Below are 21,207 nucleotides of genomic sequence, written 5' to 3'. Positions count from 1 at the left end.
TTTTTTTTGGTGGTACGCGGGCCTCTCACTGCTGTGGCCTCTCCCGTTGCGGAGCACAGGCTCCGGACGCGCAGGCGCAGCGGCCATGGCTCACGGGCCCAGCCGCCCCGCGGCATTGTGGGATCTTCCCGGACCGGGGCACGAACCCGCGTCCCCTGCATCGGCAGGCGGACTCTCAACCACTGCGCCACCAGGGAAGCTCCCATAGTCATCATACTTCAGTCTTCAAACATGAAAACTGATTTTTCAAAGACAAAGTATTGCCTTGCATACATATATGAAGTAAAAGTATAAAGAACTACTGAGAATGATAAACGCTGAATTAGGATAATGGCTACCAGCTCTTGGTGATGGTGGAGAGAAGGTTGCTATATACTGGTCGTGAGTAATATTTTAGATTGGGCACTGGGGCACACAAGTGTTCACTATGTTACTCTGTGTACTATTGGTAAGTCAGAAATATTTCCTAATAAATTAGAAAGAAAAGATGGCATCTGCTCCCATGGTGGGTTAAGCCCATTTGTCATTCTCCACACTTGCTGATTCTCCTCCAAACCTTTTTCCAATGAGTGGTTTTCCCTTTCGCTTGTGACATCTTTCTCTTTCTCTGTCAATATCCACCCCTTCTCATTCCTTGAAACTTGATTGACATCCCACCCTCTAACTTGACATTCATTTTCGTTAATAACTCTCTCTCGTTGGGTGTCCCCCCCCCCCATTATGTCTCTATATCACCTTGGAAACTGTGTGGTCTTAAAATACCTCAGTGTCTCTTACCTGCCACCTCTGCGTGTACTGCATGGAATCACAGAATTTTAGAGCTAGGACAACTTGAGATCATCTGTTCCAAACTTCTCATTACAGAGAAGAAAAGAATGGAGGCTTGGAGATTAAAATTCATCTTCAGCCACAACACATGAGGCTGACTTCAGGTTTCCCACAAGATGGCAAACCAGGAGAGGCTCTTTGTTCCTGAAATGAAAAGTGAGATGCTGCAGAGATGGGAGGGAGGTTGAGGGACACCAGAACCGAACATAAAAACGAAGAAGAAAACCCTAGGGAAACAGAAAGTGGTTGGATTTCTTAATCTTTCTCTCTCGCTCTCTCTAATGGTAGTCTAGAGCAGAAGAGGGCCAGATACAAAAAAAAAAGTTGGAGGGGGCTCAGACCATGCCATTTCTCTCCTTTACATTGCTGGGAAGATCACTGCACACCCTATTTCCACTGTTGGGCAAGAAAACAGCATTAGCCCAGTGCCAATGTGATACCAGCCCGGAGCAGTGAGGTGAGGGGGAGGCAGCCTTGGAGCAGATACAGGGGCACCCAGGCTGGACACACTTAAGTGTTCCGTCTTTCAAGGGACAGAGAGTTGCAAGAGGGAGGTAGCCCCTGGAAAAGAGCAATGTCTGGGGAGGAGGTTCTGGAAGATTTACTGAGAAAGAGTATTGCCTGGCTGGGAGAGGGAAGGGCGAGTGGTTGCTTTCAGACAGCAACACAGAGACTCTCTGACTGCCCAATTACACACCGCCAGGCCAAGGTCATTGGTGGTTCCAAGGACACATGAGTTCAGAGGGGAAAATAATGGGATGTCTGAGGAGGGTAACTGTTATAAAAGAAAGGGAACAGACAGAAGAACCTGTACCAAGGGAAACAGAACGAATGGATTAAAGGAATAAGCATTTAAACTAAACATAACAAATATCCTCAGAGAGAGGAGGGAAGATATCAGAAACATGATGCTGGAAGCAAGCATAAAAGATGAACGAATTCAAAGGACATACTGGATATGAGAACTGAGTGAAGTACTTAATGGATGCATTGAAGAGCAGATGCATATAGACAAAGAACAATTAGTAGGTGGAAGACCATTTTTAGCAACTCTCCCAGAAGGCATCAGAAAGAGATGGAGAATAAGCTAAGATACAGAGGATTGAAGTAAAAAATAGAAAATCTAAAGTAATAATGGAAATTTCATAAGAAGAAAAAAATGGAGAGGGATGAAATATTTGAAGAAAAAAATGACCAAGAATTTCCAGAAGAGACCTCAAATTGAAAAAAGTTCACATCCAAAAAGAACACAAAAAACAGAACCCAAAATACAAAAAAAAAAAAAAAAAAAACCCCAAAAAATCAACCACACCTAGACATAGTACGACAAAACTAATTCTTTTCATCAAATTTGGGAAGATTTGAGTCATTATGTTTAAAAATATTCTTTTTTTTTCTCTTCTCCTTCTGGGACTCCTATTATGTGTATGTTAGTATGCTTAATGATATCCTAGAGGTCTCTGAGGCTCTGTTGATTTTTATTCCTTAGATTGGATAATTTCTATTAACCTACCTTCAAGTTTTTGATTCTTTCTTCTTACAGCCCAGATTTGCGACTGAGACCCTGTAGCAAATTTTTCATTTCAGTAACTATGCTTTTTAACTCCAGAATTTCTATTTGATTCTTTTTTGTAATTTCTGTTTTTATTGTTGTTGTTGATATTCTCTATTTGGTGAGACACTGCCCCAGTCTGGGAGGATCCCACATGCCGCGGAGCGGCTGGGCCCGTGAGCCGTGGCCGCCGCGCCTGCGCGTCCGGAGCCTGCGCTCCGCAGCGGGAGAGGCCACAGCAGTGAGACGCCCGCGTAACGCAAAAAAAAAAAAAAAAAAAGATATTTAAAATAATATATTGTAACAACTTGAAATCAGATTCTTTCTCCCCAGATTTGTTGTTGTTGTTTTGTTATTGTTTTTCTAGTTGCTGCTTGCTAGTGACTTTCCTCAATTAATTCTACAGATTCTGTATTCCCTGAAGTGTATAGCACTTGAGTTCTCTGTTACGCTCCCCCCCACCACCTTTTTTTAACTTCGTATTTAAAAGTCTGGTTTCCTAGGGTTCACCCCTGGTTCAGTATAATTTAGTGGTAAGCCAATGATCCGGTCTAAAGATTCCACTAAATGCCTTGCTTATGTGTCTTCTACCCTTTGACAAGGAGATCTGTGTCTGAAGACACACATTCAAACTTCAGGCAGTTAACAGAACAGACTCAGCTTTCACTTCCTGAGTACACAGGGCCTAAGGGTCAGTCAGAGGTGAGTGCCTGCAGCCTTTTTCCAAAGGCCTTTCCTAACCATGTGCATGTGCACAGCCTTCTAGATCCCTAGGAATATGGTGGAGCTTTGCAAAGTTCCCTGTGGTTTTCTAGTTCTCCAGGGCTTACTTTAAAACTTTTGTTGTTGTTGGTCAGGCTTCTGTTTGCTCCAACCAAAATCACAACCTCAGGCAGCTGAGATATTATTAGAAGATTGCTATTGTTTTTGGTAACGCCCTAGGGATACCACCTTCCCTCCCCCGCCACCCCCAGCTGTGAGTCAACTCAAATAGCCATAACACCTTGGGAATGGAGATTTTTCAGGTAGCTTCTAACTTGGAAAAAATATTGACTGTGCTCTAGGAATGGGCTTTTAACAGAACTCGAAGAGAAATCAGACTTCTCCATCAGCTTGGAGACTGCTAACTTTTCATGGCTACTGGCCCACAAAGCTGGGGAGGGACAGAGGGCTGGACACCACTGTCTTGGTGTCCCCTGCATTGACTGGGGAATTCTTAACCACTGTGCCACCAGGGAAGCCCCGACGTGACTCTTTAAAAAAAAAAATTGGGGGGGGGGCTTCCCTGGTGGCACAGTGGTTGAGAGTCCGCCTGCCGATGCAGGGGACGCGGGTTCGTGCCCCGGTCCGGGAAGATCCCACGTGCCGCGGAGCGGCTGGGCCCGTGAGCCATGGCCGTTGAGCCTGCGCGTCCGGAGCCTGTGCTCCGCAACGGGAGAGGCCACGGCAGTGAGAGGCCCGCGTAACGCAAAAAAAATAAATTAATTAAATAAATAAATATTTTTAAAAATTGTGGTAAAACATAAAATTGACCATCTCAAACATTGGTCAGTATACAGTTTAGTAGCGTTAAATCCATTCACATAGTTTGTGCAACCAGCCTCCAGACTCTTTCATCTTGGGAAACTAAAACCCTATACCCAGAAACACCACCTCCCATTTCCCCTGCGCGCAGCCCTGGTAACAACCGTTCTACCTTCTGTCTGCATGAGTTTGACCCCTGTGGGTATGGGATAAAGAAGCCGGGTGGTCTGAGGTGTGGGGAGCGTGGGGAAAGGGGACTGGAAATAAGAAAAAGGTGAGGCAGTCGTCCTTCCGTGCTGGTGCAGGTGCAGCTAAGTTCCCGGCTTCCTCATGAGACGTATGTTCAGAAAAAGCCAGGAGTTTTCGTTTCCTCTAACAGTGTACAAGGGTTCCAATTTCTCCATATCTTTGTCAACACCTGTTATTTTCTGTTTTTTTTTGTTTGTTTCTGTTCTTTTGTGTTTTTTTGTTTTTGTTTTTTTGATAGCAGCCATCCACAATGGGTATCTATCTCATCATGGTGTTTGCATTTCCCTAATGATTATAGATGTGGAGCATCTTTTCTTGTGTTTGTTGGCCATTTGTATATACTCTCAGGAGAAATGTCTCTTCAAGTCCTTTGCCTATATTTATAATTGGGTTGTTTGTTTTTTGTTAAGTTGTAGGAGTTCGTTCTTTATACTGGCTATTAACCCCTTGTCTGATGTAGGATTTGCAAATATTCTCGCCCATTCCATAGGCTGCCTTTTGCTCTGTTGATTGTATGCTTTGATGCTACACGTGCCTGTTTGCAAACTTTGTCCTCCACCCGTAAACCCCATCATGTTTCTATTGGTGGATGGCGCGATGCTGGTGGTGGGCCCCAGTTTGGATGTAGTAATGGTACCCAGTATCTCTTCTCTCCTCTCCCAGGTCACCTTGCTTAGATTCCTTTGATTGTAGTAAGGCAAAGATTTCTGGGCACCAAGTAACACAGAAGAGTTCATTTAAAAAAATGGTTTTGTTTTCTAAATGCTTCTATAGTCTCTATCCAAGAAAATGCCAAGCATATTCAGATATTACCCCCTCTGTGGAAGACAGTATTTCTTTAAATGTCCTGAGCCCCCAAGGTGGTCTGGCTCACCAGCCCGTGGGACAGACACAGCCAGGTATGTTTGCTGCCCACAACTGGCATGGTGGCAGCTGTTGTGAGGGGGGGAAAGGCATTCAGATCCCTCTCACAACTTTCCTTAGAAATGGTGGCCCCCCGTGGCCATTATTTATGGCAGGTTCAGTAGTGACACCACCCAACCATAGCTCTTTCACCTCATTCACCCCACTGAGGGCAAGCCTCTCACTATTCTCCAGTGGAAACCTTGACAGCCTCTACAACCTCCAAGCAAAAGATTCTCTCCTGGGACTTCCCTGATGGCGCAGTGGTTAAGAATCCGCCTGACAATGCAGGGGATATGGGTTCAAGCCCTGGCCTGGGAAGATCCCACATGCCGCGGAGCGACTAAGCCCGTGCGCCACAACTACTGGGCCCACGTGCCACAGCTACTGAAGCCTGCAAGCCTAGATAGAGCCTGTGCTCCGCAACTAGAGAAGCCACGGCAATGAGAAGCCCACGCACTGCAACAAAGAGTAGCCCCCGCTCGCCCCAACTAGAGAAAGCCCGCGCACTGCAGTGAAGACTCAACACAGCCCAAAATAAATAAATTAATTTTTTTTAAAAAAGATTCTCTCCTTACTGGAAGTCTAGTCTCTTTTCTGGGGAAAGGGCACACAGATTTTAACATATCTTGCCAAGAACAATAGAAAGAGGCAGTTTGTCGATGCCATCTGCTTCCGGAGAGAAAGGAAGAGGCCGTATCCTGGTGGTATCAGAGGGTCTCAGGATTTTCCCAAAGGTGACAAATCCTCCTATCTTTTTCCATCGGTAGGGGGTGAAGGCTGTTGAAAGCAGAGTAATTGGTAAATGCTGGTGAGGTCCTCACTGCAGGCATCCAAATATAAACAGGTGAGACTCGAGGGGCAGCCAGGGATGGAGGGGTGGGGCCTGAAGTGAGGACCTGTGAAGCTGATATTATTCCTATCAAGGCTCTGACTCCATACGGCCCCCATCAACCCTGGGATCTTCAAGTGATACATGCAGCCATTTGTCCTGTTTCTTTCACACTTACAGGGACTCCCACCCACCCTGCCCAAGACCAAAGCAGCATAAGGGTAGCTTGTCTCCTCAGGAAGAAATACCAGCGGCTTCTCTGAGCCGGCAGGGCCGCTGGTACCCGTGTCTCTTACCTGCCAAGTCCACTGTAAACCCTGCAGCATCCCCTCTCCCAAGTCCTTCTCCTGGAGGAGGTCTATCTCTCACTCAAATCCAGCTCAACAGTGGCACCTGATCATCGTTGTTTTTTTGTTTTTGTTTTTTTTTTTCCCCATAGTTCCCAGCTTCGAGATCTAAAGGGTCCTCAGGGAGCTGGCCTCACCCTGAACCGGAGCCTTGGGAAGGGCCCGGGCCCATGTTTGCCAAAGGAAGCCAGGCGGATGTTTTCCCGTGTGTTTGGTGCCCCCTGGTGGAACATTTCTGAATTGCGGGTCGACTCCCTTCCTCCCTTCAGGTCCCGGTTTGTTCTCCGCAGTCCCAGCTCATGGCCCTCAGTTTATGGCCCTCGCACTCCATGTGGAGGTAGAAAATGGCCTCTCTGGCCCGAGAGGATGCCCTCATCCCTGGCACAGGGTAGAGCGGATGCAGGAGTCCAACGTTGCAGCCTATGATGGTTGACATGTGCAGAGCTGGAATTCGGACGCTGCTAGGAGGGAGTTCCCTGCGCTGAAGGTGCCTGCCTGGGGCTCCCCCTTCCACCGCAGACCCCCCTCCACCCCAGGCTCGCAATTCCAGCCCCCAGGGACTGCCCCTCGGGTTCATCCCATCACTCCCCTGGAGCCCTGGTTTTGAGGGCAGAGGGTCAGTCTAGGGCTGGGACTTGGGGCTCTACGTGGCCACGCTGCACAGCAGACCAGAGGCTCAGTACCAGGTTCAGGGAAGGAAATAAACATTCATTCAGTACATCCCTCGGGTTCCAGGACGCCATGCCGTTCTGCGGGGTGAGAAGGGCCGAGGCTCAAAGGAAGGGATCATGTCCGGTCAAACGGCACAATTTGGAAGATCATGGAGGCCAAGGCCCTTGTTTTTCAGACTTGGAAGGTGAGACCTTGGAAGGGTAAGTGGTTTGCCCAAGGGGTCACATCTTAAGCTTCACTTCTGTAACAGAAGACACCTCAACACATCACCCTCCGATCACAGATCACAGGCTCCCAGGGTCCAGAGGAACTGCAGTCCAGTCCAAACTCATGTCTCCAGGCTATTTCCCAACCAGACTTGAAAAGAGAGTCCGGTTTCCTGAACGTTGCTCTGGAAAAGCCTCTGATTTGGGAAATGTCTTCTGCTCTGTCCCACATCACAAGTATCACCAAACAGCCATATCCCTGGTCTCGGTGACAGCCATCCATTGTGGAAGGGACCTAGAAGCCTTAGGAGTAATGTTTTTTTCTGTATTGTCTTTCATTTTTATGATATAGGCACTGGTTTTCTGTCATTCTGGACTCTGCCATTTCTACAGACTTTTCCCCGTATCACATGGGTTCAAAACTGCAAAATCATCTGTGATCCTTGATAACCTCCTTCTTCCCTAACCTCCACATCATTAGTCGATCAATAACCATCCATCTCTGCAACTCCTTTGCATACTGCATAAGTCTTCTCCGGCTGCCGTAATAAAATACCTGGGCTGGGTGGTTTAAACCACAGACATTTATTTTCTCACAGTTCTGGAGGCTAGAAGTCCATGGTCAAATTGTGGGCGAATTCAATTTCTGGTGAGGCCTCTCTTCCCGGCTTGGAGACAGTGGCCTTCTCGAGGTGTCCTCACATGGCCTTTCTTCTTGCACTGGTGGAGAGAGAGGGAGAGAGAGAGAGAGAAGGACAGAGGGAGGGAGAGATGGAGGGAGGGAGGGAGAGGGAGAGAGAGCTCTCGGGTGTCTCCTTTTCCTCTCATAAAGACACCAGTCCCATCGGATTAGGGCCCCACCCTATGACCTCATTCAACCCTAATTACCTCCCAAAGGCCCTATCTCCAAACACCATCACGTTGGCAGTTAGGGCTTCAACATATGAGTTTGGAGGGGACACAATTCAATCTGTGGCACATACATTGTCACATCATTGGATCATCACATGCTTCTGAGATGCAGCCCCCTTGCTGCCCAGACAATTGCAATGGTCTGTCCAAGACACACGTCCCAGCCCTGACGGAGCTCCAGCAACCCAGACCCATTGTTCGCAGTGCAACCCGCAAGAGAGAGTCTAAACTTTCAGTGCCTCTCAGCTGGCTGGTAAAAATCTTCACTTCCGGGAAGCAGCGTGAATTTTCAGAGGAAGGACCATGAGATCGGCAGTGGTCAGATCTGGGTTCAAGCTATGTTCCACCATCCAACAGTCATGACCCCGAGCAGCTAAGTCAGTTAACCTCTCTGAGCCTCAGTTTCCCCTGCTGTAAAACGAGCATTTGTGTGGTGAGAATTATGAGCATGACATGTGCAGGTGTCAGGCACAGTGGGGGCAGGCATGGTTGAACCTGTGTGAATTCCCTTTCCCTTAGGGTGACATTGAGGGTGTCCACAATCTGACTCCAACCCATGTCTCCAGCCTATTTTCCACAACTCCTCATGCAAAATCCACAAGCAAGGTTAGTGTCTTGTCCCCGCCGTGCCCCTGCCTGGTGATCACCCGCTACCCTTGTAGAATAGCCTCTCCACTTCTCTGAGCCAGTTTCAACATACAGCTTGAGTAGATGGGCTCAAACAGATCTGGTTTTGAATTTTAACCTTCTGAGCCTTAGTTGCTTCACGTGTAAAAGGAGTGGATGCTCTGGCTTAATGAGAGAGCTTTGTAGCACGGATACCCTCGACTCTTGCCAGTCTGGCTGTGGGAGCCCAGATTTGCCCCTGAGTCGAAAGGGTCACACAGAAAACTACCCACACTGGTGTTTTCCAAGCCTCTTCCAGGGAACACTAGCTCTGCAAGATAGTGATCTGTGTGCCTGGAAGAAGGTTGTGATACGTGTTATGTCAGGGGAATTACAGGGCCAACAAAGTTAAACAAATTGGTTGGCTATAGGGCTTTCCAAAGTCTTCCATTGCTGATATGTACTGGAAGTTTCTAAGAGGTGACATCATTTACATAATTTCTTAAATTGTTTGGCACAGAATTCTTTTTGAATGCCCCCACCCCCCTCCCTGCTAGGATCAAGTATTCTGCAAACTCACCTGGGAAATGAAGGTTTAAGTAAGGCTGAGCAAGAAAGGTTAATGGCGCACCCGATATTTACTTTCCTCTTAGCCGGAACTAAGATGTGTTAGAACTCAGTATCCCTGATAGCCACGAGGCTGCGAGCCTAGGATTTCATTTGCTTTTAACTTTATGATGCTGAACTGATCTAGTGGCTGGTTACTAGCGTAAAAGTCACACCTCTGAGGTCTAAGTCTTTGTGACCCAATCCTTCCTTCAATATGCAGGCCTATGTCATCACCTCCATGAGGTTTCCTCCCAGCATTCAACCATCATGCCTGCCCTACAGTTCCTGAAACACTGTTTGAACATCTCGCTTGACATTCAGCTTGTCTTGTTCTGTGTGTGTATGTGTTTTCTGTTGGGCCTGCTGGCTGCCCCTTGCCCTGGTTCCTGGAAGGCAGCCTCTAAATCCTTGGAATTTCCTGAGTTATAAGAGCGTCTTTGTTATTTTTGGTGGGTCTCTCTGGACCACACCTGTGTTTATGCTAATGCGTGACTCTGGGAGGGCCTCTGGTTTATGTTAATGAGGTAACTAGTGAGGGACCCTAATGCTAATGAGATGACTGGGAAGGGGACTGCTGTGCCAGAAAGACCAACCACGTGATTGAATAGAAGTTTGGGGCTTTGAGCCATGTGACAACAGCCTGACTTCTGTTGGGACTGAAGGGGACAGGGGCTGAAGACTGAGTGCAGACCCATGGCTCAATGAACCATATGCTGATGTAATGGAGACCACGGATGCCAGAGTCTCCCGGGATGGCATCCGTGTATTTGCACACATCTGTGGCTCAGAGGTGGTGGACCCTGACTCCGTGGAGAGGACGTGGCCGCTTCACGTTTGGGACCCTCCATGCCGCACTCTATGTGTCTCTTCTTTTGGCTATAATAAAACTGTAAACATTCGTGTAGTACTTTCATAGGTTCTGTGAGTCATTCTAGTGAATTATTGAACCTGAGGGGGAAAGTGGGAACCCCAGATTTGTAGCCAGTGGGTCAGAAGTGAGGGTAGCCCTGGGGACCCCCGAATTTGTGGCTCGTGTCTAAATCCAGCCTTGGGAACTACTGGCATAGAGGAAAATGCACCAGATTTGCGGGAAGGAGATCAGGGCTCTGGAGGTGTTTCCGCCAGTGACCCAATGTGTGACTTTTCTGAGACTGTTTTCTTGCTTGTAAAATGCAGTGAACAACTTTGATTTATTCATAGGTTTGTTGTGGGAGGTCCAATGGCACAGGTACTAGCACCCGAGCCCCAAGGAGGCTGCCGCACCCTCATGAAGCAGATGCACAATGTCTCCGTGTGCTCTCGGGAGGTGGAGCCTGCAAAACGGGAGTCCAAAGGACGTGAAATGGCTCTTGCTCTCATCTCAGTCTGGAAGATGAGTCTAAGGATCCTATTTTGGTGACGCACACAACTGAGAGGAAGAATGGAAACCTATTCACCTCCACCCCCATCCCCCCAACACACATTACACTTCCCATCATTTTCTCTTATTGGAGACTTAAGTACCTCGGCGTGAGGGTGGGCACCTGTATATCAGTGGAGAGAGAGAGAGACAGAGAGAAGAGTTTCGGTTCTCATGACCATCCTTACCTGCCCGCCATGGCTTTTACAGGCTCGGGCTCAAGCCTTAGGATCCACAGGAATGTACATGACTCATGGAAGCCTGCTGCCGCCTCTGCCGACTGAGTCTTGCAGTTCCATCGCCTTCCCAGCCCCGTCAGTTTCACCTGAGCAGTTCAGCCGCGGCTGAAACCAACAGCACCACGCAAAGCTCTTGCAAACCGCATTCGCCAAAAAAGAGTGACCACAAAGGGAAATGCTTTGGTTTTTAGCAAAGGTATTCTTGCTCCATTATTTTAAAAAGACTGAACAGCCGCGGCCAGATGCTCTATGGAGGCCCCGACTGCCCGCCACAGAGCCCCGTGGCTGAGGGCACTCAAGATCTGAGCGGGGAGGACGGACCACCAGCTCCAGAGGAAAGAGAAATACAGAAGCTGCCCCGCCAGGCAGCCCAGCCCTAGCCCCACCGTGCCCACCCTGGACAGCTTCCTAAGCAACGGAGTTTTGAGAGGATGAAGTAGAATTTCCCCCAGCAAGCCCAGGGCCATTGAGAAGCCCATGACCAGCTCGGAGCTCTCGTGGTCTTTCATGTGCCAGAACAGGAAGTTCTGCACGGTGCTGGTGGCGGTTCCTATCAAGAAGACAGTGAGGGCGAGGGTGATGAGGCGGGGGTCACCGCCTACAAGAGACAGGGTTTTGACCATTTTGTAGCTGGGCTCCCACCACCTGCAGAAGGGGACGGGAAAGGCAATGCTCACCAGTAAAGCCAGGGTGCTGACCAGTGAGTAGCCGCAGAAGTGCACTACACCCCGGGGGCCATTTGTCGTCAGGAAGCAGTCCAGCTGCCCCACCAAGGCTGAGATGCCACACACGCCTGCCGACATGCCCAGCAGCCTCCAGATCCACAGGCTTCTGTAGCGGTCAGTGGCATCCACAAAATCCAGGTATTCATAAAGGCTGTCATCTGCCACCTGCTCCAGAGGGGATGTCAGCAGCTCCCAGAACACCATGGAGCCCCGGGAGAGGATGAAAGTCCACCACAACCCTTCCAAGGAGAGGTCGAGGGCCCCCACCATGCCCGTGGCTGCCGACCGGTTGGCCGGACTTGCCAACGCCATACCCCCAGCAAGCAAAGGGAGGGCAGGACTGACCACCCTAAAAGCATCTTCCTGGGGAGTATCTTTCACTCTTGAAGTAACAGGATGGAGGAGAACTCGGGATGTGGTCCTGGTTCCTCGGATGGAGCCCACAAAGGAGCTGGGCAGACGACTGAAAGGTTCTTGGCCACTTTCCCCAGGCCCTTCTCTGAAGCCATCGGCTGGGGCGACCCCAGTACCCCTCTCGGCTGCGAGTCTGGGCGCTGGGTAGTTCGGAGCTGGCTCGGGGGCAGAGGTGACGTTCACAGTCAGTGCGACCCCCGGTGGTGGGACCGTGGCCGTCACACTGTGGCTTCCATTACACGAGCGGTACCCTGGGTCTCTGTCCAAGGGCGGCACCAGGACCATCCACAGGCTGGCTCCCACCGAGCCGAGCAGCGAGCCTATCAGAAGCACCCTCCGCTTCTGGTAGCTTTTGGCCATGAGGGCACAGAAGGGAGCCCAGAAGGCTGCGATCAGGTGCTTGGTTCCCATTAGGATGCCCACCCAGGGCGCGGCCAGGCCCAGCTGCCGCAGGTAGAGGGTCAGGAACGGGGTCACGCAGGCATCCCGGACCCCGCACACCAGATGGAAGAACCTGGCCACCCCCAGCGCCCTGCTGATGTCCCACTGGGGGTTGGCGCTCATGGCTGCCCGACTCCGTCAGACCCGGGCGGGCGGAGGGCGCGGCGGGGCGCGGGGCGGGTGCGGCGCCATGTGCCCTGAAGGGAGGCGGGGAGCGAGCCGCACGGCACCTCCAGCCTCCGTCGGCGCCGCGGTCACCGGCCGGGTCAACGGCCGCCCGCGCTCCTCCCCGCCCACCGCCCCACGTCCGGCCACCGGCCCGGAAGTGGCCCTGCCCGGAGGGCCCCGCCCCTTAGGGGCGGGGCCGGCGCACCTGCGGGCCGCACCGGCTAGACGTGCGCAGGTGCAGGAGGGTCGTGGGCTGAGGCCTGCAGGGTGCGCTCGAGGCCACCCCCAGGGCCCCCGCATAGCCCACGATGCTGAGTTAGATCCCTGAACTGCTTCAGGCAAGTAAAACTTGGCTGGGGAGGAGCGAGAGTGGAATTAATGATATGCCCCCCTGCCCCGTGTTCTTTAGGTCTTTACTCATGGGCCCCCTGATCAAGGACGACCCTGTTTCCCTCAGGGACCGTCCCTGTCTACCCTCGCTGACAAACCCCGCCCCCTCCCCAGACTCACACTCTCCCCTTCCCCGCTTGTTCTCCTCCGCGGTGCGCATCGCTGTCAGACACACCGCCGGTTTCTGTTTCACGGGTCTGTCCTGTTGATTGTCTATCTCCATTGGAATCAAAGTGCTATTTTTGTCCCCAGGGCCTAGAACTGTTTGATTGGATGTGAGCTGCCTCCGGAAGAGGCACGACCTTAGGTGACACGGTTTTCTTCAGTGGAGACAATCCCCCGAGAGGGACTGACAGCTGAGGGTGGTCTTGAGGCGGCAGCTCCTCCAGGCAGCCCCGTGCAGCACCCACCCTCAGCCCCACCCCCGGCCAACGTTATGCATGTACTGGATCGGTTTTGTTTTGTTTGTTTGTTTTTTGCGGTACGCGGGCCTCTCACTGCTGTGGCCCCTCCCGTTGCGGAGCACAGGCTCCAGACGCGCAGGCTCAGCGGCCATGGCTCACGGGCCCAGCCGCTCCGTGGCACGTGGGATCCTCCCGGACCGGGGCACGAACCCGCGTCCCCTGCATCGGCAGGCGGACTCTCAACCACTGCGCCACCAGGGAAGCTCTGGATCGTTTTAATCTACACCTGAGAGTGCTCAGCTGTCCATTTGGGGAATACACACGCCAGAGGTGGTTAGCTAACGCTTCATCCAAAAGTCACACTCCAGAAGGAGTGAATATAAACACGTTAATGATCTCAGATCAACGGAAGTGGATTCATTAATTATCCCGAGAGATATTGGCAAAATTTCACTGGTGAAATTCGTGGTGTCCAAGTCACATGGATTATAGTTTTTGGAGGTATCTCCTCCCTTGGTGAACAGGATTAAGAATCCGGAGATTCCAGCAGCCCAGACCCTTTGGAAGGGAAGACTTTACTTTGAGATGGACACTTTACAGTGTCCAGCCACCCAGCGTCCTTGTGTGAATGTTTCAAGCAAGGTTTGTTCAGAGCACCTAACTTGACTGGGGGTGGGGATGCGGAGGGCTACTAGCCGGCGCGTATCTGGGTGTGCAGACGAGTTTGGTCTATGACGTACTTTCCTTGTAAGCTGGTGGCGAGATCGTTGGGGGAGAAGGCCCAGAGCCCTCACCTAACTCTAACAGCTGGTAAACCCTGCAGCTGTTTATTTCAAGAACCTAGTACTTGTTGCCCAAATGGATATGAATCAATTTACATAACCCCAATGACAGAAAAAGAAAGTCTAGCCATGTTCAGATAAACTCCCTCAAATTCAGTGATATCGGTCATTTCCCGTTTAAAACCATCTCCGTTACATTCAGGGCTGTCCCTAGTCCCTCTCCTCCCCGGGCTCCGCAGGGGCAGCTTCGGTGGAGGACCGCACCTCCATCAGCTTCTCCGTCTTCACCTGTCCAGGGTGGATCGCCACCGAGGGGCAGGGATTTCTCCACATGGTGTCTGTCAAGGTGCCTGCGGTCCACATCCAGGCTTCAGGTCCTGTGGTCCCTGTAGCCACTCACGGCTGCACCTCTTACCTTGGGCTTGTTTGCTTTCAACTACCTGGGGAAAACCGTAGCTGATTCCCGAGCCCACAGAGGCGCGGGGACTCTCTTTAAGCTTGCTCTTGGGTCCATCTGCCTAGGCCCCCAGGCACCCCCTCTTACGCCATGCCCCTAGGCTCTGAGAACTGCCCCCACCCCCAGGGCAATGAGGCCCAAAGTGAAGTGCCTACCTCTCCACTCTTGGGTCCCAGACCTGGAAGGGACTCTCCCATCCTGTAATGCCACCATCCCCTGGGACTGCCCAGGTGATAGGTATGGACTTAGCATCTGGATAACATCTGGACTTAACATCTGAACTCAAAAGCCAAGACTTCTGATGTCTTTCATCTCTGGCTCCTCTGAAATGAGCCTGCATCCCCACCTCCGTTCTGGAGACATCTCTGGTCAGGAGGCCCCCCGTGAACGTGAACGAGGAGGGGCCCGGGCAGGTGGACAGAACACACCAGTGAATGTTTCACCAAGCTCTTACCTGGGCCTAAGCAGAGTCATTAGGTTAGACTATGTGGTGCCTATGCCCTCTACTCAAACACAAGTATCGCCCGATACAGAGGACAGCGGAAAGACTTCAGCGTGCATTTATTGAACCTGACATTTCCTCTCAAGCGGGAGGCGCGCCTGCCTGGGAGTGGGCGAGGTGGGGCAGCGGCCCGCTACAGGGACGGGGACAGACTGGGCGCCAGGGGCTGCCGCTGCCCACATCCTGTTTGCCCCAGGCCACGGGACGGCAGCTCTCACCTTGGTTTTAAGGGCCGGGTGGGGGGCCTTGCGTGGGAGAGGCAGGGATTGGAAATCAACGGAGGAGCGGACACGGGCGCAAGGAGCTGGGCTTTGTGCTCACAGCCTGGCCAGGGCCTCCTCCACCCTTCGTGGGGGCCCTGCTCCATCGCACCCGCCACGGCCAGCCCCCCGTGCTCCTGGGGCTTGCTGGCTCTTAGATGGGGCTGGAAGCCGGCCCAAGGAGCCTTGTTCTAGTCGTTGCTGTGAGTGTTTGGGGCGGGTGGGGTAGTGTATCCTTCCTCTCGGGCCCGCCGCGCTCAGACTCAGCGATTCTGCAGCCCCTTTGGGCTCACTGGACGATGCCAGAGAACGTGTTGATGGGCATTAGAAGGGGTCTGGCCTTGGCTTTGGTCCTTTCCATCTCCTCCTGGTGTGAGCTGAGCCCCAGCACCTTGGATTTCTGGGCCCCAGAACACGGCTCTGGGCAGGGAGCAACCTCGAACCTGTAGGCGGAGAGAGGCCAGCTCGGGAGACCCATCTCAGGGGTCAGGTCTGCCTGGGCATTTTAAACGTAGCCCCTTTATTGTCGGGTATGGGCAAGGGGGCTCCGCAGAAGGAAGAGGAAGAGTCAGACGGAGAAAGAGAAGCCCTGAGCCTGGGGCGAACGCACAGAGAGGAGGATACGCCTGAATGGGTCACCCCGCGTGCCTGCCTGACCTACATACACCTCCCCGGGGGACCCCAGTAAGTGTCGTGTTAACTGGGTCATAGCTGCCGTAGAAGGGCAGCTCGTGTCGGAGGGCCAGTGCCAGCACGGGGAGTTGGATCAGGAGGGCTGCGGGCTGAGCCTTTGTAGAAGAATCTCGGGAAAACTTAATCTCAGCTACTGCCCAAGGTCAGCCGTCATTTGCTCTTCTTCCTGGATTTAAGTCATCACCTGAGTCCACACCCATCAGGGATACCTGCCTGGCCCACGAGCCACCCAGACAAGGCGTTCAGGGCTGGAGGCAAGCGCGGGGCGGGGGGGGGGGGGGGGGGGGGGGCGGCGGGGCCGGCAGCCGGGAAGCTCTGCCCCAGGGGCACGGAGCGCAGCCTCACCTGGCCACATCCCTGTACGCGCGGCAACTGTCCTTGTCCAGCAACAGCGCCAGCAGCCTCTGGTCCCGGCTTTGGATCTGGACATTAGCCGAACGGAAGGTGTTTGTCACCGTCTGCAACGGAGACAGCTTGGGGAGCGTCACCCTGGTAACAGACGGCCCAGCCAACACCTCCTACCCCGGAATCGTGTGTGTTTCAGTTCAGTACACAAGGGTCCTGCCTCTCTTCTTGCAAGTGACCCTGAGTAGTGACAAGCCTGCATAAGATGCTTCTAGGCTGCCCTGGTCCTTGGCTCTCCCATCATTTCTGCAGTTCTTTTTCCCACCTGTTGTCCTTAAGTTCAAACACAACCTGGGATGCTACAGCTAGAGCTTGCCAGGTGCTGAAGTGACCTGAGCACCTCCTATTTGATGGGCATGTTATGTATAGAATCGGGGGCCACTTCAGGGTTTTTAATAAGCCCTGACCCCTGTACTCAGTGTTGGATTGCATACAAGATTATTTCCCTGGGGCAGAGACAGAGGGTCTGGAAAACAGCCACCTATCCCCATGACTCAGACTAAAGCCTGCCCCAGTTTGTACCATGGGGGCTAGTTACGTCCTCTGCACGGGGAGCCCGGGTCAAGGTGTTCCCACCCTTCACAGCCACAGCCCCGCGCAGCTTCTCCAGAGAGTACCCAGGAGCAGAGGAAAGCAGCCCCGAGGCAGCCCTCCAACCCGTGACCTGAGGGGGCAGCTCTCGAGAGACCCCTCCCCCTGGACAGAGAACGTAGAGCATCCTGGGCTCCCGGTGGGGCACTGAGGGCCTTTCCGGTCACTGGCCCATAGCACACGTGGACAGCAGCTTTGCATGACCCACCACCACAGAGCACTGGAGTTTCTAGAGCCTTAGCCTCCACCTCATTCAAGTATTCTCAACCCTGGAGTCACCGTTCCGAAACATAAAATTAGAAATTCTGACCTAAGTGGTCTGGAGTCCAGCCCCGGCCTGGGCATTTTTCATAAGCTCTCTATGGTAGACAGGGCTGATCCACTTTCCTGCTGTCAAACAGCAGAGGGACAAACAGAGCCTCAACCTGGTGGGGGGAGGGGGGGCTCAAGCATGTCCAGGCATTTCTGCTGGACTTTTGTGGAGTGGGAGGTGGGCTTGGCAGCCAGGAGTCTACGGGCAGCGTGTGCAAGAATGTTCCGAGAGACTCTGCACCCAGAGCCCGGGGTTCTCATCCTGGCTCTGCCACTTATTAGCCGTGTGACCTTGGACATGATTCTTTTTTTTTTTTTTGCGGTATGCGGGCCTCTCACTGTTGTGGCGTCTCCCGTTGCGGAGCACAGGCTCCGGACGCACAGGCTCAGCGGCCATGGCTCACGGGCTTAGTTGCTCCGCGGCATGTGGGATCTTCCCGGACCAGGGCACGAACCCGTGTCTCCTGCATCGGCAGGCGGATTCTCAACCACTGCGCCACCAGGGAAGCCCCTGGACATGATTCTTAATCACTCTGTGCTTTTGCTTCCCACCGACTGAGAAAAAATTATGGTAGTACTAGCAACTACCTTGTAGGTAGCAAGACAGTACGGAGGTAAAAGGGAACTCGCTAGGGTGGTAGGTTTAGATCTGCAAAAAGCTCACAACCAGGTTATTTAAAGAGGCCATTAAAAATAGAAACTGTGGTAAGGAACTGACTTTGAAAGAGGAAAGACATAAAGGTAACTAGGTCCACCCTGGAACTTGAAGCTCAAATACAGAGCTGTCCTGTTGGAAGATCTCAGCTCAGTACAAAGCTCTCAGCCTGTCAGAGCGCTCCTCCAGTGCACAGGCTGCCCCAGAAAAAATGAACTCTGGTTAGAGGTGAGATCGTGCACGCGTGGAGGCTGGATCAGATGATCAGGGAACATCTAGCCAGCTCCCGCTCTGGCCCATTCCCACGGTGAGTGCTGGAAAGGCGGAGATAGGGCCTGAGCCACGAGATCACATATCGTTGATAGTTTTGCAAATGCTTCCATGGCTGTGTCCCCAGGGCTCTGGGGGAGCACAGAGGTGGGGTCCCTAGCTCTCCGGGGAGTGGGGAATGGGGAGTGTGGTGGAGGAGGTGGAGGGAAGGGCCACCTGGGGGAGATAACACCTGAGCTTCATCTTGAAAGAGAAATAGGGGTTATGAAAGGCAGATGGGCAGATGGGGAAAAGAAAGGGAGGAATGGGGTTTCAGGCCAAGCAAAGCGCGTGAGCAAAGGCACAGAGGAGGGTCTGCCGGTACACCTCCAAATGTAACCCAGCAGGACACTATGGGACCTTCCCCGGACAGACCCCTCCCCCATATCCTCTGCTGTAGCTCCTCTCTGAAGTACCTAGATAACAGTATCTGATGCACATTTCCTGAGTTGTTTTACAGATGCTAAAACCACCACCAAATGGAAGGAATTAACTACTTGATGATCATGAGCAGGTAGCCCCCAGACCTACTGGCACCTAAGGATTGATCATGTGAACCCCTGTGACGCCACCCTGTTACCTCGCCATCAACCCATCAGAGAGCTGTGCACCAGCTGACACTGGGAGGCCCTTCCCTCACCTGGCCGTTAAAAGTGCTTTGCTGAAACCCATCGGGGGCTTTGATGGTTTTGAGCACCAGCTTCCTTGGACTCCTCGCTTGGCACCTGCGACAAACACCGCCCTTTCCTTCGCCACGACCCGGTGTCAGTGTATTGGCTTTGCTGAGGGCAGGCGAGAGGACCCAGGCGTGGTTCAGTATCACCGATAGCCCCGCGTAAAGTGCTCGCAGGGGTGGCCAGAGTTGCAGATGGAGAGAAAGAGGAACCGAGCAATGCAACACTGAAGTTTCTCCGCCCTTCTGCCCTGGAGAGTAGGAAATGGTCGAGGGCTTTTAAGCACAGAGTCAAGCGTGCGAGCTCTGTTTTAGAAAGATCACGCAGGCCGAGGTGTGGAGGGTGGATTGGAGGAGCGCTGGGATATGACATCGGGGAGACTGGCGGGGAGGCTGTAGAGTTTGTCCAGGAGAAGGGGGTGGATGGAGGTCTGGCCCAAGGGTGACCAATTCGTCCCAGGAAACCCTTAGTCCCTGGCAAATTGGGACAGATGGTCAGCCTCGCTGGACCACAAGAAGGAGGGTGGAGAGGAAGGGAGAGGTGTGAGAGTGTTTGAGAGAGAAACCCAGTGGACACGGGGAGGTGAGACAGGGGAGGCATCGGAGCTGACTCCAAGGTTTCTGGGACAGGTGACTGGTTAATGATGGTCCCGCTGAATGAGAGACGGGACACAGGGGAGGAGGGGATGAAATAAGAGCAGCCGCTAACACATATATAGCTCTAACTTGGCCAAGCACTCTTCTAGAAGCTTGACACGTCGCCATCATTTAATCCTCACAACAACTGGAGAGGGGGGTACCATGATCGACCCCGTTTTCCAGGCAATGAGACTGAGGCACAGAGAGCTGGAGTGACTTGCCTGAAGTCACGTAGCTGGTCAATGACAGAGCCCAGGTCTGAGCCCAGGCAGTCTGGCTCTAGAGAGCTCTTAACTACTAGAAAGCACCGGCTCTGGTTTTGAACATCTTGAGTTTGGGGTGCCGTGGGACACCGAGGCCACGCTGACTTAGTCGAATGCTGGAGTCAGACACTCAAGGATGAATGTCAGAGCAGGAGATAAAGGTTTGGGCACCCTTAACGACTTGGACTAAAGCCATGGACGTGGTTTTGAGAGTCCAGGGAATAAGAAAAGAAGTGGGCCATGGACTGAAGTGGAGAACAGTAGCTATTTGAGGAATTGGCTGAGGAAAAAGAGTCCAGAGGAAAGGGGTTGAGTGATGCCGGGGCTCGGGATGAGGTGGGAGGTCACGAGCGTGCAGCGGCCCTGACCTGCACGGATGCAGGATGTCGCGGAAGCAGACACCTGAGCGTCAGACCGAGGAGGCGGCTTGACCGAAAGGTAGCGTCTGCCTGGCAGGCGATGTAGGGAAGCTGAGGCTGTCCCGAGAACGTGGTTCAGGTACGATCACGGGCTCCAAGCCCAGCCGAGAAGGGCAGTGAAGTCCAGAGAGGCCATCAGATAGGCAGAAAATGGGCAGGTCCCATGTCTGTGTCAATAAGGGACTCTCTGTGAGTATCGGTAAGGGCAAAGGGTGGCGGTAGGGCGATGAGGTTGAAAGAGCTGGTTTGATGTGGTCAAAGGCCGGGCCACTGCTGTTTGGGAGTCTGGCTGCTGTGTGCGGGGGACGCCAGAACTTGGGTGCATTTCCTACTACCTGGGCTCGTCTTAGGTCCTCAGATGGTCCAGGTGGAGGTGGAGGGCGGGGCCTTAACTCTTCCAGTGCCTTACGCATGCCAGTTGCTGCTCAGTATTTCAAACAGAGTGACTGGAAAGCAGATTCTTTCCAACAGGAAGACCCACTTCAACAGCAAAGGCTCAGAAAGGCTCAGAAGAGTCCATTCCCCCTTGGCTGAAACCCTCCCCCCGGGCTCCCTGCCACCTACCCTGCTTGAATCTCCCCCGTTCTCACTCTACCCAGTACTTACAGAGAAGGATCTTCCTGCCAAGTTGGAGGTCTTGACAACCTCTGTCACGCTAATACTCAGGCACGTGTGGTCTGTCTCCGGAGCAGCAGTTGGGGGGCAGTGGGTGGGCCCTGCAACTGGGAAGAATGAGAAGGCGGGTGAAGGGCTGTGAATGGCCCTCTAGGGAAGTAGGGGAGCTTGAGCCTCCGCCTCCCAAGAAGGACACAAACCCACCTTGACTA

At 52.7% G+C, this 21,207-nt stretch overlaps 2 protein-coding genes across 7 annotated transcripts in view; both read right to left on the bottom strand.

The window, feature by feature from the left end:
- Nucleotides 1-10,827: 10,827 nt before the first annotated feature.
- Nucleotides 10,828-12,739, bottom strand: MFSD6L (major facilitator superfamily domain containing 6 like). The gene is made up of 2 exons (XM_059047550.2): nucleotides 11,556-12,739; nucleotides 10,828-10,983 (listed from the first exon to the last, which is right to left on the bottom strand). Exons 1-2 carry the CDS (start codon nucleotides 12,579-12,581, stop codon nucleotides 10,891-10,893), a joined length of 1,119 nt encoding a protein of 372 aa, XP_058903533.2. The 5' UTR covers nucleotides 12,582-12,739; the 3' UTR covers nucleotides 10,828-10,890.
- A 2,464-nt stretch (nucleotides 12,740-15,203) lies between these two features.
- PIK3R6 (phosphoinositide-3-kinase regulatory subunit 6) overlaps nucleotides 15,204-21,207 on the bottom strand; it is a 42,239-nt gene continuing 36,235 nt past the window's right edge. For 3 of the 6 annotated variants that reach the window (XM_067021059.1, XM_067021062.1, XM_067021064.1), the window contains 3 exons: nucleotides 20,987-21,102; nucleotides 16,460-16,572; nucleotides 15,204-15,864 (listed from right to left, as the gene is read on the bottom strand). In XM_067021059.1, the coding sequence (XP_066877160.1) occupies nucleotides 15,711-15,864; nucleotides 16,460-16,572; nucleotides 20,987-21,102 (383 nt within the window). In that variant the 3' untranslated portion in view covers nucleotides 15,204-15,710. Of the gene's footprint in view, nucleotides 16,281-16,459; nucleotides 16,573-20,986; nucleotides 21,103-21,207 lie in introns of all 6 variants that reach the window. The other 3 variants (XM_067021061.1, XM_067021063.1, XM_067021060.1) reach the window with 3 other exon arrangements.

This window comes from Kogia breviceps, chromosome 19, assembly GCF_026419965.1.
Source record: "Kogia breviceps isolate mKogBre1 chromosome 19, mKogBre1 haplotype 1, whole genome shotgun sequence".
In the NCBI taxonomy this organism is placed as follows: domain Eukaryota; kingdom Metazoa; phylum Chordata; class Mammalia; order Artiodactyla; family Physeteridae; genus Kogia; species Kogia breviceps.
This window is presented reverse-complemented; position numbering and strand designations above follow the sequence as displayed.

Coding starts and splice junctions, on each gene's coding strand:
- MFSD6L (XM_059047550.2), bottom strand. CDS start 12,581: ATGAGCGCCAACCCCCAGTGGGACATCAGCAGGGCGCTGGGGGTGGCC. Junction 10,984..11,555: donor TCAGCACCCTGGCTTTACTG/GTGAGCATTGCC, acceptor TGTTGGTTTCAG/CCGCGGCTGAACTGCTCAGG.